Source organism: Crocodylus porosus, unplaced genomic scaffold, assembly GCF_001723895.1.
Source record: "Crocodylus porosus isolate Cpor-Errol unplaced genomic scaffold, CroPor_comp1, whole genome shotgun sequence".
NCBI classification, from domain to species: domain Eukaryota; kingdom Metazoa; phylum Chordata; order Crocodylia; family Crocodylidae; genus Crocodylus; species Crocodylus porosus.
In genome coordinates this window covers 5,527,175-5,544,310 of record NW_017728927.1, presented here as the reverse complement: position 1 = coordinate 5,544,310, position 17,136 = coordinate 5,527,175, and the positions used below count along the sequence as shown (strand labels likewise).

Below are 17,136 nucleotides of genomic sequence, written 5' to 3'. Positions count from 1 at the left end.
CCATTGGGCGAGTCTGTTGTGGGTGGAAGTGACGTCTCCCCCGCCGGGCCAGCATTGGCTCCGGCCGGCGGAAGTAACGTGAAGGGGCGGAAGCGGCGGCGCCATGGAGCTGAGCGAGATGCTGTACAACAAGTCCGAGTACATCGAGACGGTGCGGCCGGCATCGGGCCCCGAGGCGGCAGGGATCAGGCCCCGGCGTCGCGTGGATCGGGGCCGGCGTAGGGATCGGCCCCCGGAGGAGGGCGGGGCAGGGAACAGGGCCAGGATCGGCCCCGAGGCGGCAGGGATCAGGCCCCGGGGTGGGGGGAGGGATCGGGCCCCCGAGCAGGGGCCGTGTGCGGTGGGCGCTACTGAGCGCGGCTGTTCTCACCCCGCAGGCGTCCGGCAACAAGGTGAGCCGACAGTCCGTGCTGTGCGGGAGCCAGAACATCGTGCTGAACGGGAAGGTGGGTGGCGCCATGGCCCCAGCGCGCGGGCGGGCATCGCCTGCCTCTCTGGCTGCTTCTTCCCGGCAGCGGTGCCTGACCCCCGTGGCACTGGAGCTGCTTGGCCCCTGCCCCGGCGAGTGCCGCACGTCTGTCAGAGACGCTGCGGGGGGGGGGGCAGGGAGCTGCAGAGCTCACAACGGGTCCAGCTCCCGCCCGAGGCAGGATCAGCCCTGTCCATCCAGCCCAGGCGCATCCAGCATCGAAACTCTTTGCAAGATGCCTGTTGGCCCTGACAGCGCCAGACCTCACACCCAGACCTGCCACCGCCTGGGGAGCTGGGACCACCAGCGTCCTGCTCCTATACCCGTTGTTAACGTGGAGATTCCAGGGAGGGGCCATGTCCCTGCCACGGAGGAAGGCAAACCCCGCTCCCTCCAGTCCTCACCAGTCTGGCCAGGGGGTCGTGTACACCAGCCATGTGCCACCGTGAGCAGGGACATCCATTCGCCTCCAGCTGTACAGAGCCATGTCCATAATCATGATGCATAAGATTCATCGAGTGCATCACAGGAGCACCCAGCTGATGAGCACCATGGTGTTGCCTCTTTGCTCGTCCCCAGGAGGGGAGGACTTGTAGCTAGTTTAGACCAGGTGTGGGATGTGGCCACAGTTTGCTCGCTGTAGGGAGCACAAGTGGGATAGCGGTGACAAAGTTGGGTGTTCCTTTGCCTAGAGGGAGCTTGGCAGATCTCAGCTTGGCCCCGTATAACTTTCACTCATTTGGGTGTTTCTCTCTCCATCCCGCCCAGACCATAGTCATGAACGACTGCATTATTCGTGGTGATCTGGCCAATGTCCGGGTTGGACGACACTGCGTGGTAAAAAGCCGAAGCGTCATTAGACCACCCTTCAAGAAGTTCAGCAAGGGGTAAGAGAATCTGCTCCACCTGCGAGACGGGTGTCAAACACCAAGATAAATTTATAAGTGTGGGTCTTGATGAGGCCTGACTTCAGGGGACCCTTTTTCCCTTGCCACAGCTCTGCAACTAACTCCTTTTAAATCGGCATTTTCTCCTCTTCCCATCTCTGCTTTATGAGTTAATAACTTCCTGTCGAACTGGAGCATGGAAATGCGGCTCTAATAATGAGGTGAAGTTGCAAGTTGCTTCAAGTGAACCGCTAACAATTCTAAATACAGACACGGTCCATTGCCCTGCATGTAAATCTGATAGGAAAACTAGATCTGTCTTCTAAGTCTGCGTACCAAGTTCATTCAAAATACCTCATCGCAGACATTAAGCATATACCACTAGATGGCCCCTTGGAGGTTGGCAAGAACATTCTTCTGCTGCTTCTTGCTGTCTTCACTTTATTCTCCCTTCTGCTTCTTACTAGGGCTTCCGATATTCAAAGCTGGAGTTGGCAGCCAGCCCAAACCACGCAATTCAGATTGAAAGTGGGAAGCTGGGACTTCGTGCTATTAAGATTCTGCTCTCCCTTGGATGTTAACAGTAAAATGCAGTATTCAGAAGATACTTTCTAGTGGAGCATGAGATACCAATAACAGAACTGTTTAGGCCCATTGTGTGTTATGAGCGTCAAAGTTTGTCACTGCCCTAAGGAGTTCATGGTCTCCTGGGGCGATATCTGAAAAAAGTTGGTACTTGAGATTACCTCATTCAGGCATAGCTAGTTCTGTAAGAGTGGGGCCAACCCTTTTGGCAGGCATGCTGCAAATCAGCATGCCAGATCTGCTGCTCTGCCTTCTCCCTGGCAGATCTGCTCTGCTTTGGTGCTCCCTGCCCTATCTCTGGTTGTGCTCTCTGTCTCTTCCCTGATCTGTCGTGTGCCACTTTCAGAGGCTGCCGATGCCACTTGTGACACCTGTGGCACACACCTTCTCTGCACTGACCTGGGTTTAATATTAGTCGAGCCCTTGTGAAGGAGGACAGCAAATCCATGAAGCGTTCCACAGGCAGGGAAAATACCAGTATTTCAGCATCTAGAAGATCATTAGAAATAAAGACACTGACACATCAGCACTCCCTGGCCTGGCTGGCACTGCTGGCTCGTAGTCTGGTTGGGCTTGTTCTTGTGTATCCTTCCTCCTCCCTGCACAAGCCCCTAATAATAATTGATTAAAGAAGATTATCAGCTGGCTGATTTTGCAGACCTGCCTGGAAATCCCAAGGAAGTAACAGCAGGAAATGTCCAATCTCTGGCCAAATACGCCTTGGCTTCACGCTTGCCCTTGGCTGTTTGTTGTGACAGGGACAGTCCATGACATACCTGTGGGTCTAATGCTGTTGTGGATTATGTGTGTGCTGCAGAGCCTGAGCAAATAACCCCCTTTCTCTCCCCAGCGTTGCTTTCTTCCCTCTCCACATTGGGGATCACGTCTTCATAGAAGAAGACTGCGTTGTCAACGCTGCCCAAATTGGTTCCTATGTTCACATAGGCAAGAACTGTGTCATTGTAAGTACCTTTGCTCAGTCTTGTCTTTATACCTATCATGTGCTATTAAGGATGTGTTCTTCCTTCTCTTGCTGTCCTAGCACGCCAAGGAAATTCCCGTCCTTGTTTAAACATGAATGTTTATTTAGGCTTGTGGTTTCTATCCAGTAGTGTAGGCTCTGATCCATCTTACCAAAGAGAACCTGTGTTGCTGTGGGCAGTCATCACCTTGTTCACATTGTCCTCAGTAGCTCTCCCTTTGTTCTGCCTCTTGGAGCATAACAGTTCTCTGGGGCAGGGATCATGCTGTTATATTTGGAGATGCCATCTAATGGGAGTGCACTCTCGTGCGGGTATCGCTACATGCCTTAGGCTTCTGGGGGCAATGAAAGATGGAGCTCAGTGTGAGGAGCCTGCTGGACTGCTGCCTGTCTCCCATTTACCTGGGTGTCTCTTCTGCTCTGTAACAGAGCTTGGGTTGATTGCTCTGCTGAGCCCAGCGTTAGCGTAGAACACAGCATTTGCAGTTGGCTGTTAAATAACTGGTGCTGGCTGGTTCCTTAAAGGTCCCTGGCTATTATCATAGTGACATTCTCCTTGCCTGAGAGTCGCTCTTTCCTTTGCGGCTGTGAGGGAGAGAACTTAATGCCTGACTGCGCTGGGCTCTGTTCCGAGGCAGCCAGCCAGCCAGAAGGTTTTGAGCAACCTCTGCCTGACATTGCACTATTCGTGCTCAGGAAGGCTACATGCAGCAGAGCCCTGTTGCCTTGCATGCCCTGCACAGGGAGTGAGGGGCAGCCTGGGGAAGTGGAAGCATGTGGCACAAAGTAAACCCCACTGGGAAAGTGGAAATGAGTTGGAAAAACCCAGTGGCCCCTTTAAAAGGCTTCCTGAGGGCCAGTAAAAGCAGGATGCTGGGAACTGATTTTTTTTCCCCTTGTTGCTCTTTGTCTCTGGGGCAGTGGTAGTTCATAAAAGGGGGATATGAAAGGCCCTTTAAGACCTGCAAGTTCAGTGCCTGGGCAGGCAGCCACTTAGCACTCCTTCTGCTCGGGAACAAAGCCTACTTCTGCATCATCTGGCTTATCCCCCTTAGGGACTCAGGGTTCTTCCAGTTTCCTCTCTCCAAGAAGAGCTGGTGCCAGGCAGGTAAGGCCCCACAGCCTACATGTTTCTCATTTGTAGAGGACCGCTGTTTTGGAGACATCTCTCTGTTTTGCAAATCACACAGCTGGAAGACTTCAGAAAAGACCAAAGAAAAATGTGGCTTGAATTGGGAGACTCAGCAGGTTCCCCTCTGCCTGTGATGAGGGGCCAAGTAATGATGGATTACAACTGGCTTTCTGTATTGGTTAGCAGATTGTCATTGAGATTAAAGTGCAGCTTGTTATAGCATTGGAATAAATGTATGCAGCATTACTTGCTAATCATTTCAGGGTGATTGCCAAGGATTCTTGACTATTGTGACTCTTAGAAGGGTAAAGTTCTGAGTTACATTAAACATTTGGAGTCTAATCACCACGGCTTGTTTGACAGACGTGCCCGTTCCCTTTGCAAATGCTGCATTTGTACAAGGTGAGATGCGTAGTGTTTCCTGAAAATGGCTGTTTATCTTGGGGCTTTGCCTCATTCTTCTAGCTGTGTGAGAACAGTTGGGTTATCAGCAAGCCAGGAATTGCTGCTGTCTGAGTATCCAGGGGGAGAGATGTTCACTGAGGAACTACTGGAGCGGGGACTCTGCATGGATAATGCAATACAGTCGAGGCTATTTCTTACTTAAATGGAGACTGTCTTGCTCTGTGACTGTGCGATTACGGTTATCAGAGCTGACTTGCCTGAGTGTATGTGTTGATATGCAAATTCCTCCTGTGCACTAGCGATGAACAAAAGAGACTTTCCACAAGAAATCAAAAAGTGTTCACATTCAAGGCAGTTACTGAGAACTGCTGAACATGACTATCTCAGTAAACGTGGCCAGCAACTGCATTTGCTGTTGCAGCAAATTCTTTGCACCAGGCTATCCCCAGGAAGCCAAATGCAGCATCTCACCTGTGGAACGCGGCTGGTTTTTGTGGCCAGGCCCCTCCTTGCTCAAGTGCAGGAAAGGAAAAGGGAAGGATATGAACAGTTACACATGTGCCAGGTAGCTGGGGTGCCAGGTGGGGCAGCCTGGTTGAACTGGCTCTGCCAATAGAACTAAAGCAGCTTAACCCCCTTGTATGAGTGCAGGTTTATTCATATAAAACAAGTCTAGCTCATTTTGCATCCCCAGCTTGAAACAAGCCAAGCTGCTCTAAGGCATGTGGATCAGGGCAAAGCAGCATCTGCCTTTGAACTCCTGCTGGCATTGTGGCTGCTAAAAGGCCACCCCCTTCACTCACCATGTGGCTGCTATAACTCATGCTGTGCAAACCAAGCCCAGGAGGTCAGAGCTGAGAGCAGAACTGGGGCTGCAGGCAGGCATCTGGTTTCTTTCAAGCAGCTGATCACAGGCAGCTGAGTGGCCTGGGGTACATCCCACTGGCAAAATGCATGTCTTGGTCTATGTGCCCATGTCTTTTGGTCTTTGTTTTAGGGGCGACGGTGTGTTCTGAAAGACTGTTGCAAAATCCTAGACGACACTGTGCTACCCCCTGAGACGGTGGTGCCACCTTTCACGGTCTTCTCAGGCTGCCCAGGTATGCTCCACTTCATGTTACTTTGCCAGTACATTTAGCTGGTTTATATGCTGACTTCAAGGTGCAGATTGGCATGGAGAAGGCTGCTGTTTGCACTGCACTCCAACATTTTAAGGAGCAGCCCTGGCTCTTGTGGCTTGCTGCCTCAGGTACCACTGGGACTTGTAGTTTGGTTTGGGGGAACAACTGAACTGATGTGTGTGCAGTGTTCTTGGTCTGTGTCTGCTGGGACTGTTCTGCCTCATGGGATCCCTTTCAGTTGGGCTGTTCAGCATCCTGGACTCAGCAGGCAGCTGCGCCCTGGCACATAGAGCACTCTCCTCTCCAGTGCGCTCTGGATTTTTACAGCTGCAAAGAGGGTTGCTAGGTCGCTGGGCGCAGGCTGCATAGTTGGTGCACAGCCATTCCTGTCAGGGTGAGCTTGCGGACTTGGAAGGGGAGTGGGACTTGCTGCTCAGGGCACTCACAAGCCATCCGATAGACCCGTTGGTCTTCCAGGGTTAGATGGACCAGCAGTTCATCAGGGTTGGAGTGTTGGTCTAATCCTGAGTGAAAGAAGGGTTTGCTTGGTTATGCTGCTGCAGGAGCACAAAGGCACAGCGGCTACTGCCTGTGTTTACCCTGGTACCGCGTCCTTCTGTTTATACCCTAAGTCTGTGTGGTCTAGAGCTGCTCATCTGTGCTGCAGGAGGTCTCCATAAACCAGTTGCACTTGTGCCTGGCCTTTCCAGCGGTGCTGTGATACTGCAACTTCTGTTCCCGTGTCAGCTTTCTCCTGAGGGAGGGAGAGCAACCGAGACCCCTGCTTCTCTGGGCTAAGTGCCTGCTGTTACAGGCCCTAGCTGGGGGTGACGGCCTGACACCCATCTAACAATGTGGGAGGGGAATCTGTGCCACCGAACTGATTTACGTGAGTGAGAATTCCCCATCAGCTCATTCAGTTTTGCTGTTGACCTTGCAAGTAGATGCTAGCAGAGCAGTGAGTGGAACGCTGCATGACACCTCCATCTCAGCGCCTTCCGCAAGAACCCTCATCCTTTCACTCTGTTTGGTTTTTCAGGGCTCTTCTCTGGAGAACTCCCAGAATGCACCCAGGAGCTCATGATTGATGTTACAAAGAGCTATTACCAGAAGTTCTTGCCACTTACTCAGGTCTAGTAGCCTATTTACCACATTTCCCAGCAGTAAAAACCCTAGAGATCACTTAGGGGGACAGAAGAGATGGTGTTCAGTGAGCCAAAGGCAGAACCTCTGCTATTGAGAGCAGGGCTACAGGCCTAGCAAGCAGTCCCTTGTGAAAAGTTGCTGTCACGTTGTCTAAACTTTGCGTGTTCATTCAAATGTATTCATTCTACACCGTCCGAATGGTGCCATTAAATGTTCTGGGACCTGGGGGGCTGTTACAGCTCCCTGCAGATCAGCACAGCCTGCTGCAGTGAAGCAGCGAGGTAAAAATAACTTCCAGCCAAAGCAAATCGTGCACATCTGTTTTTAGTCCACAAGCCCATGGGCATGTCCACGCGGCAGCTAGAAACAACCTCCGTCCTAGAGCTGAAATGCCACGTGGCCAGCATGTTCATAAGGTCCAGCTAGAGGGGACTCTGCCCCCAGGGCAGTGTTACTAAGCTGCTAACATGTAGTTTGAGGTGGATGCCCTCCTCTCTCATCTCCCTGTTGACCCACTGTTTTCCCTGTCTCTTCTTCACTAGGAGTAGGATATCCTTTACCTCCTTTAGATGGCTTCCGAGCTTTTTGTAGACTTGCTTCCCTGTTTCCTTCCCCCATGGGCCCGTGGGCAGAGACTGCCTGAAGGGGCACTTGTCACCTCTTATTCTGTGTATAGATGTCTTCCTCATATGCCATCTCCTGTGGGGCTTCTGAGGCTAGGCTAGGTTATCTATAGCAGACACCTGTGCTTTCACCTGAGCATCACAGGCCTTTGAAGGAGGCAGGTGGAATTATGGGGAGAGAATGGATTAAAACCAGCAGTGGCCAAGAGCACACTTGTGTGCTGGCAGAGTCCACTGAAGCTTCCCCCCGTGCTCTAGAGCCCCAAGATACTTTTCAGATGCAGCTGATGCACCAAGACCTGTTCCCGTTGTGTCGGCTGCTGGGTCATCTCCCACCCAGAGGTCATGCCCCTGCCAAGAATGCGCTACCCGCTCCTAGCAGATTGCATTGAAGCTTGAGGTCCCTTCCTTACTCCATGTCATGTTTAGAAGTGGGGCTTCTGCGTGTTGTGCTCTGACTGGGGAGCTGGAGTGCAGATGAGTAGCATAGCAGGCATATGGCTGACACTATCAGGAACAGGCCTCCAGCTGTTCTCTAGCATGTAGGGCTCAGATACACATTAACTAGCTACTAGCTATACAAATACTGAAGCGTGTAGTAATGACTGTTAATCTGATGTAAAGCTGCTGTCGGCTTTGTTTGTATTTTTACTGTACATAAATTAAAAGCCTCTTACATGGGCCAAATGACTTGAAAGTTGGCACTTTCCAAATCCAAAGGCTCTGAAAGTAGAGCATGGTTCCTGTGATGGCCATGGGCATGTTTTCCCATTCTTCTTGTTCAGTGAAAGGCTTCCTTGATATTTCCAAGCATTTAGCATCAGTACATAAAAAAGCAAAGCTCTTCTGTCTCCAGAAGCAGAATCCCCTGTGCCTGGCGTCCGGTTGACCTACATGCTGGGTCACAGGAAAACACAATTCCAGGACCACGGGCAGGAAACTGCTGTGCTGTGCTGTGCGGTGCACAAGCTCTCCTCTCACCCACCTTTATGGGAAACGGCCACCATAAATGCCATCAGCCCTAAGTGGGTGGAGCGTGGCATTGGGCAAACAGTTGCACAAAGGCAAAAACCTGCCACCTTTGTCAGGTAGTGATTATTAATCCCCTATCCTGGCCCAAAGAGGTGTCTTAAAGCAAATCCGAGTTCCCTGGACCACATAGGTTTGACTTTACGTTAGGGCAGAAGTGACAGGGTCGGAGTATTGGAATCCATTGGCTTTTCTAGCACTACGTGTCTGTGCCAGGTCTCAAACAGACCTCAAGTCTGATGTCAGTTCTTGGTTTAAGCCCGGTTCCAGTGTGGCCATTTTAACACTCCCCTCCTACGCTGGCCTCTGCTTAAGGAATCCTGTCGGACTAGGTCTGGAGTCAAAAGTAGATGAGAGCTTCAGTAGCTTTACTGTGCAATTCTCCTCTGTTCCCTGAGTGTCCTTGTGTGGGCTCAGTGTGATGGAAGTGTGCCTTGGCCAGGGCCTGCTCCTTTTTTCCCCCCTGAGCAGAGCTAGTACCGTGTCACAGCTGTTCCTTGCACATGTACCGAGGACACAGTGTCCTACTGCCTTTCTGCTGAAAGGATTAGTTCCTCCCCAGCTCTCTCTAATGCCCTGTCTGGGGAGACCCTGTGGCTGCCAAGCTGAGGGTTGTAGGAGGCCTCCCAAGATCACACACCTGGGCAGGTAGGCTATTGAGAGTGCCTGCCAATTAAATGTTGAGCAGCTGGAGAAACATCTTGAGTCGCCTTGCAAAGTTGCATCTGTGCTATCAGCACTCTCCAACCCTCCGAGGTGGCTCTCCATGAGCAAGAGGAGGCAGCAGGAGGGGCCCATCTGTGCTGTGTCACCATGGTGTCACTTCACTTTCAACCCCACGTAGCACCTTTCACAAGGATGGCTTAGCTAGTGACTCCATTGGAGCAGCCTGGGGTCAGGGGGAGGGAGGCAGAACAAGCACAGGGTGACCCATTGGCAAGTGGGAGCTGTGGCTGTGGGGGTACCTGGGGATCATGGCCAATAGCTGTTTCAATAAGCTACAAGGACTGCCGTGGGCACCTGAACGGAGCGGTGTGGAGCTGCAGTGTGTGGGCGCAGCCGGCCAGCTGGGGCTCGCACTTGCAGGGCTGCTTCTGTGCTTCTCGGTACGGGCACGGAGCCAGCACACCTCTGCCTCCAGTGAAATCTGTTTTGTTGTCTTTAAGGTGGCCTCGGCCAGGGTCTGAGCCCGAGTCAGCTGTGAAGACCTCTCACCCAACACTTAAAATCCCTTAGTTTGGCCATTTTAACCTGCATCCTTCGAAGCGTGGCTGTCCCAGGCTCGTCTCCACATCTCTGCCTGCTGGCTGGGATGACAGCATGTCGCTGGGTTGCTGCCTGCCTCGCCAGCCCTTGGGAAGTGGTAGTTTCCTGACATCTACATTTAGCCTCTCATGGTTCAAAGAGGTTTTGCTGCCTAGATTTGGAGCACAAGGTAGCCGTGGAGCAGGCTGGCTTTGAGCACGAGGAGGACTGTGCTGTGCTGGGCACGGGGTAGGGGGACTCTAGTTCCTTGAAGCTGATGAGTTGTTTAAACCACAATAAGCCCTCCTGCCCGTCGCTCCATGGGCTAGAACAGCCCAGCCCTGTTGCAGATGGGAGAGGGCTGCTGGCCGCATGCTGCCATGCTGGTGGGGAACAATTAACATGATAAGCAGCACTTGGGACCACAACCAAGCATGGGCTTTAGGAAGCTGCCTCTCCCAGCTGCTGTGACCAGGGTCCCCCGCGGGCCCCAACAGTTGATTTCCTTTCATTTTACTAATTCCGGCTCCGTGCTGCGTGTAACTGCTGGCTGTTTGCAGGGCCACGTGGAGCACGGGAAGGGATCGGGACTCCCAGGAATATTGCTGGGAGTTGTCTCTGCTTTGTCAGGAGCAGAGCTCCCCAGGACAGGTCAGTGTAGCAGTTCGCCACTGGTGCAATGGCAGTGGCCTGCAGGCCCTGCTGTCTGCCCCCCACCCCACCTGTTGTGTGAGCCCTGAACTTTTAAGCCCCTTCTAGAAAGATCAGCAGCAATAGCACAAGCTATCAGCCACCTGCGGTGTGGCTAAACTGAGCTATGTGTCTCGGGGAAGGCTCAGCTAGCTGCATGCCCAGGTGCAGAACATGCTGGCTTGATCTGCTCTGTCCCCTTCATGCTGCTGGGAATGAACAAGACGAGCTTAATGTGGAAAGCAAAGCCCGCAAGGCCTGTTTGTAAACTAACCCGGCAGGCAGAGCTGGTGCTGGGCCCCACCACCTCTATTTAAAGTTCATGCGGGGGGTTCCCGGGAGCAGAATTCCCAGGAAGCCAGGGGCTGGGCAGGGGCGCGGGGGTGTCGCCACCTGTCCCAGCCCTGCCCACAGGCCTGCTTCCTCCTCGCTGTGACTGGGGAGAGAAGAGCCCCATACCATCCCTTGGTACGGATGCTGGAGCACAAGTGTCCCCTTCAGCCTGCTGCAGCAAGCCGGCCTCTGGGCCTGGTACCCACAGCTATGGGGCACTAAGAAGGGCACGGTATCAGCCTCCAGCCAGGCCATGCAAAGACCAGCTGATGGGTGTTGGAAGCCGCCCAGCTCAGGGCACACATGCCTGTGATGAAAGCAGAGGCTTGCGGAGTCTGCCTCATGTTCAGGCAGCGTCTATCCTCCACCCCCAACACTGGGTCAAGCAGGGCGAGACTGCACGGTGACACTGGACAGCAGAATAAAATGGGCCAGTCTGAATTACATGGTACAAAAGAACATGACTGTTAAACTGTCCTAATGGCCAGAACCCTTCCTACCCAGAGCGCCAGCAGCATTGGTCCCCATCACCGTGCTGGGTCCTGAATTAAGTGAACAACACGGAAACCCCATCCATGCTCCAGTCCATGAGGGAGACCCCTGATACAGCACGACAAAGCACATGTGGCCAGTGAGAGCAATGGGACCAGATCCCTGTTCAGTCCACATCTGCTGCAGCGCTCAGCCACAGAACACCACAAGAAACGGGGGGACCGGGGGGGTGAATCTCCAACATGTCAGGTGCTCTGCTGCAGCTGCCCATGGGCGCGTGCTCGTGCTGGGCAGAGCTGAGGCGCTTATCCCTCAGCAGAACATGCGTTTGCTGTGGGGTAAGTGTGTGCATCTGGGCAGGCCCTACGGGGCAGCTGACGCACACTCTTGATGGCATACTTAGGAGGCACGCTTGCTGCCCTTGCGGGGATGTGTTCACGCTTCTGTACCCAAAGGCTCTGGCTAAGATTGCATGTGGAGAATCGCCCTCCAAAGGTGCAGCAGCATACGGCACTCCCCCCAGGGTAACCATTCGGCACCTACCGTCCCTGTCGATATAACTTGTCCCCCAGCTCCCGGATCAGGCGTGACACTTGTACCCAGCACTATGGGCACATCCAGTGCTGCCTCGAGCAATCCTGTATGTTCTGAGTAATGTGGCACCTGTGTTCTCACCTGTGTATCCTCTTTGTCCAGAGCTGTGTGCATGCCGGCAGCATTTGTGTACGTGCCTGTGTGCTTTCCCGAACGTTGCCTGGAACACAAATAAACCGGTCAGACGAGAACTCCTCTGAAGGACTGGCTGCTGTGTTCTCGGAAAACCCGTCCAGCCCCCAACACTCGTGCACAGCCAGACTCGCTCTACCAGTGGGATCGATGCCTCTGTTCCACCAGAAGGCAGCATAGCTTTGCACCTTGGAGATAAACTGCAGTGCATGTGTATACATGCATGTGTACAGACTAACCAAAGTGTGTGCACGTATGTGTGTACCTGCATGCTCCACCGGGCCTCTTGCAGCCATCACCAAGCAGGCAAGGGCCTCTATCTAGCGTATGCTGCCCTGTGCAAGCTGTTGAGACCCAGGAGAGCTTTGGTCCACAGCCCAGGGCAGAGGCAGGTGGCCATCCCTGCTGTGTCTTGTTGACCTCAGCCAGCTCCATTCCTTCCCTGTTTGCTGGAGGCCGAAGCAGCAGCTTCCTTCTGGGGAGGAACGGGACCTGTGTGACTTGTCTCAGGTGCCCTGGGACAGCATGAGCTGCTGGGCCTGGGCTCCCTCCCTGAAATGGCCATAGCCCAGACTGGCCTGCATCTGAGGCCAGTCAACAGGTTTGGGAGATGTTCGGCCAGAGCAGAAAGACGCAAAGAGGGGCGCTTTGTGCCCGAAAGCTTGGGGAGCTTCTCCCCAGCTCTGGGACAGCATCCGATGCAGCAAGACGGCTGTCTGTGAAAGCTTACCCCTCTCTGAACAAGTTAGAGTCCAGGTGCCACCCTGCCCTACCTTCTGCCTGACTTCAGACTCTCCCAACCCCACCGTCGGTCCAGTGACCGCCACGGCTGCTCCTCTCCAGCCCCACGGAGCCAGCTGGTCATTCCCATCCAGGCTGCCCTACAAGTAGGAAATGCAGAGGAGCGGGAGGGCAGACACCTGGGGGAGCACGGTCGCCTGATCTGGGCAGGTTCTGCCCGTCAGAGCCCTGGCGTTCGCCTGTACTGGGGGTTTGTGCACACGTGGCGGGGTGCTCCACCTGGGAACAGGAGTGTCCAGCGGGGAGGGAGCTGGGTGCCAGACCTCTGTCAGTAGGTCACTAAGCTCATTAGGAGGTTTTGCTCCGTGGCTGCCAGGCTGGTGCCCCCACTGCTGCGGTGGGGAACGGAGAGCACGAGGCAGCAGGATCCCATAACGATGCCTTCACGCTCTGTGCCCGCTGTTCCCATGTGACCTCCCTTTGTGCTTTGTCCCGGGGCTGCCAGGTGGTGCCGAAGCCAGGCCGCTGCATTCATGCGAGCACTGCTTGCTTCTCACGCCCCGAGAGTGCCCGCAGAGGTAAACAGTGCTCAGCCACCGATCGCACACCCGCCCGGGGAGCCGGATGAGACAGGACATGCGGGCGAAGGGCAGGGACGTCCATGCCCAGGGCAAATGCAGAAGGGTTTCTTTGTCGGTCTCCCTGGCTGCAGGACTTTCACAGCCCCTGCAGCTGCACCCAGTGTTGGTGTCCCCAGTGCAGGGGCCAGCATCCTTCCCCGCCATGGGAGCGTGCTAGCGGCAGCTTCTCACCCGTCTTCCCACCAGTGCTGCCCAATGGCGCTGGGGTCGGATGCACCCAGGCAGGTCTGGCGCTGTCACGGGGCCACAACGTGCTCCTCCTTGGGCCCCATGTCATCAGGGAGCAGAAGGCTCGGCCAGGCCTGGCTGCTCTGCAGGGTCTGATCTCACGTTATCGGCAACAGGGTGCCTGGCCCATCCAGGAGAGACCCATTCGCCCCTTGTTGCTCCAGCCCAGCCTGTGGCAGATGCAGCCTCATGGATGTGGCTCCCCACAAGAGCCAGCCTCCCGACGGGAGGGAGCAGGGGAGCTCCGGAGACAGGCACCCAACACACACTCAGCAGACACATTCCTCTGATCTGGACATGCCAGAGTGTGCACCCCCTTCCCTGCCGGAGCCGTCCAGTCCCCAGGGCTCGGGGCCAGGACTCCCACTGTACGTGCTCCAGGACAGGGCAGCGAACCCGCCTGCTTGGCAGACGATTCCTCCCTTGCTTTGCAGTGCTGCCGTCAGGATGCCTGACTGCTCCTTGGGCTGTCACTAGACACACTGGCCTGGGCTTGTTTCCATGAAGTAGAGGTCTCTGAGCTTTCTGTGCCGATCTGGGGTCCGGCCCCTGAGTCACGTCAGCTCTGGGAGTGATGTCTGCTGCCAGACTATCAAGTTCCTGAGTAATGATGACTGTACGTTTCCGCTCTGTGATGCATTTGTTTTGACTTCAACAGAAGGGCCCCTGGATAAAGCACCTGAACATTTCCAGCATGATAACTTCTGCCCTCATTATTCAATGTGTCAATATTGGTGCAATATTAGAAGCTGAAATTAAACCCTGTTGGGTTTATGTATTTGCACTGCATGATCCTTTCCACATTTGCTTTTCGGGGGCAGAAAGGCACAACGTTGGCAGGAAAAACAAGTCGGGAGGAGCCCGGAGTTGTGGGAATACCGGGGAGATGCCAACGGGATGGGGGCTACTCCGGGCAGAGGCAGAGGCAGCGAACGGGGCATGACCGTCTCGCCTGCCCTGTCCCTGGCTCCGTCTGTGCGGTGCAGCCCTGGCACCAATCACCGAGAGGTTGTGGAGTCTCTGGGACAGGAGGTTTTCCAGAGCAGGTTGCACACACGCAGGGCTGGGGCCGTTTAGACAGGGCTGGTGCTGTCTGGAGCAGGACTCGGGCAGCCCGGCTGCCTCTGCGGGTCAGCCTCTGGGGAAAGGCCCTGTCCCTGGTCTGGGGCCCTATGCGTGCCCCCTGCTCCAGCTCCGAGTGGCGCCGTCTCCCTCCCCGACAGCCTCCATGAACCCCTGCCCAGAAACCGAAGCTGCAAGGTCTCCTCAGGCCTCGTAAGCTGCTCAGGAGTAACTGAGGTCTCCGACACCAGCTGGGAGCAGAGGAGAGACATTAACATGCATGTCCTTGCCTCCTTTACCAAAAATAAGCCAGCTTGCCCTGGGCACATCACGGACGCAGCAGCCGTTCATCCATGAGACGTTCACCTCATCAGGGCTCAGCATCTCCTGCGGGTGCCTGAGCAGGACAGGAGGCACCCCCGGGCAGCCCGCAGGGGTCAGACGCATCCCTCCCTGGAGCACCCTGCACCGCCAGACACTGCAGCTCCTGGCGCCTGGGGCCCAGCGTTCAGAGGTGAACTGGGGCCGCAGCACAAGTCCTTGCCCCGTGGCCTCTGATGCCCTGTGAAGCGCTGGCTGGTACCGGGGAGGTTTAGCTACATCACGCTCCGGGCAGACGGCTTAGGCTCAGTGCCGGGGGGTGGGAAGAGGCAGAACAGGGAGAGGTGAAACCCGAGCTCCAGTGGGAACCCACATGGATGGGGCAGCCTCCGCCTGGGGGTTATCTGTCCCTGCGGGAAGGACGCAGGAGGCACCTGCATGTTCCCGGGGCCTCGGCGGGCTGCAGGGAGTCAGCCGGGAGCGGCAGCTGAAGCAGGGGAGAAAGGTGCAGTCCAGGCAGCGCTGCGTCTTTCCTAAACTTGCTTGTTCCTTCTGTGAGGGGGCACCCAGCACAGACCACTTGTCTACAGACCCTCGCTCCTTTCCCATGGCCAGACATCAAAGCAATGGACGGGCCTCAGCTCTTCCTCTTACAAACACCGGCGGGTAGCAGCACTGCAGCCGTTTGGGGGAATTTTGGGTACCATGGGAGTGCATCAAAAGCCACTTCATGGCAAACAGAGGGAGAAACAGCACGACCTGCACAACAGGACGTGTCAGAGCAAACTGCAGGCCACATGCAGACGCCCTCGCCAGGGCCCGCGTTGGGCAAGAAGGCTCTCCTTTGAAGTTGAACTTGGCAAAACTGGGAAGGGCAGGGTCTAGCCCCAAAGGGATCGCTCTTGCTCTGTGCTGGGGAGCAGCAGAGGGACGAGGAAGGCGCAGGGGTACCTCTCCCTTGTCTCAGAATGGTGGTGGCTGCTTTAATCCATCTCTAAGACCTCCGCAATGAGCTCTGCTGGGAGTTGCATGGGCAACAGCTGGGCAGCTGTTTTAATTGCCCGCCAATAAAGACACTGGTGAAAATGACCATGAATGCCCGTATTGTGAAATGCCGCATGCTAGAGCTCCCACACCTAGTCTGTACACAGTCCTGAGCAGGAGCTTGAGTCCATTAGTCTTTGTCGCTCAAGGCACACACACAATAAAAGTCCAAGATAAACACATGTGAAGCCACACACAGCACGCAGGAGCAACAGCAGGAATATCGCCAGCATCCTGCGCACCTCCCAAAAGCACGTTCAATGATAGTCTAAGCCCCCCTGGCCTAGCACGCAGCTTCGCAATGCAGTGCAGCAAAGCCCAGGCCCCGGCTCCCAGGATCACATCTCGTGTTTCAACACCACTAACAGTAATTTGCTGGCTGGCAGGTTTTGGAAACCCTGTATCCTCACGGGGTTGGACCCAGCCAACATCCCGAGACCCACCAGTGCGTGCACAACCAATGTAAGCAGCAGAGCTGCTCTCCTCGCCCTTGCGCAATGGGGCTGTGGACCCCGCCGTCACCCACTTCCTACACGCAGCCCAGATGATAGGATCCCAGGAGAGCTGGGCTGCAGGGTCCTCCTGAGGTCACAACTAGTCCAGCCTCTTGCTCGAGCGATCACTCCTGACTACACCATCTCAGCCATGTGTCTGTCTAACCTGCGCCTTTCCCCCGGGAGATGGGAGCCTGGCCCAGGCTGCCCGAAGCAGCAACAGCAGAGCAGGCTCGTCTCGTAAAGCCTAGGAGTTGCAAACGCCTGCTCTGTTTGCCGCAGGTTGAGGGAAGGAGGCTCTGCAGCCCTGTGCTGAAAGGCGTAGTGCACCTCCGGGGTCTGACGGGTTTACATGCCTGTGGGGGGGTAGCTTGCACTGTCCTGGTGCCCATGGGGGCAGGTGAGGCTGAGGGGGCCAGAGAGCCAGGCCCTCGGGCACTCCGGGGTCATGGGAACCAGCGACCCGGTTCCCAGGACTCCTCAGTCCCTTTTGCTCAAGCACAGCTGGTGGGCGATGCAGCCCGGCTCCTCTTCCCCTGCCTTCACCAGCTGATCCTGCCATGCCGGCAGCCTTGCCATTCATCTCCACATGCTAAGGCCACATCATAGATTTCATAGACATTAGGGCTGGAAGGGACCTCGGGAGATCATTGAGTCCAGCCCCCCGCCCAAAGGGCAGGAAGTCAGCTGGGGTCATAGGATCCCAGCAAGATAAGCATCCAATTTTCTCTCGAAGGTGT

The 17,136-nt window shown here is 55.2% G+C and overlaps 1 protein-coding gene across 1 annotated transcript; it reads left to right on the top strand.

Annotated features, from left to right (window-relative positions):
• The first annotated feature begins 50 nt into the window (after positions 1–50).
• Positions 51–10,382, top strand: DCTN5 (dynactin subunit 5). The gene is made up of 7 exons (XM_019541834.1): positions 51–151; positions 378–446; positions 1,238–1,356; positions 2,792–2,903; positions 5,458–5,560; positions 6,621–6,712; positions 9,546–10,382. The coding sequence occupies exons 1-7, from the start codon at positions 104–106 to the stop codon at positions 9,564–9,566; spliced, it is 564 nt and encodes a 187-aa protein (XP_019397379.1). The 5' UTR covers positions 51–103; the 3' UTR covers positions 9,567–10,382.
• The last annotated feature ends 6,754 nt before the right edge of the window (positions 10,383–17,136 follow it).

Coding starts and splice junctions, on each gene's coding strand:
- DCTN5 (XM_019541834.1), top strand. CDS start 104: ATGGAGCTGAGCGAGATGCTGTACAACAAGTCCGAGTACATCGAGACG. Junction 2,904..5,457: donor TAGGCAAGAACTGTGTCATT/GTAAGTACCTTT, acceptor TCTTTGTTTTAG/GGGCGACGGTGTGTTCTGAA. Junction 6,713..9,545: donor AGTTCTTGCCACTTACTCAG/GTCTAGTAGCCT, acceptor GTTGTCTTTAAG/GTGGCCTCGGCCAGGGTCTG.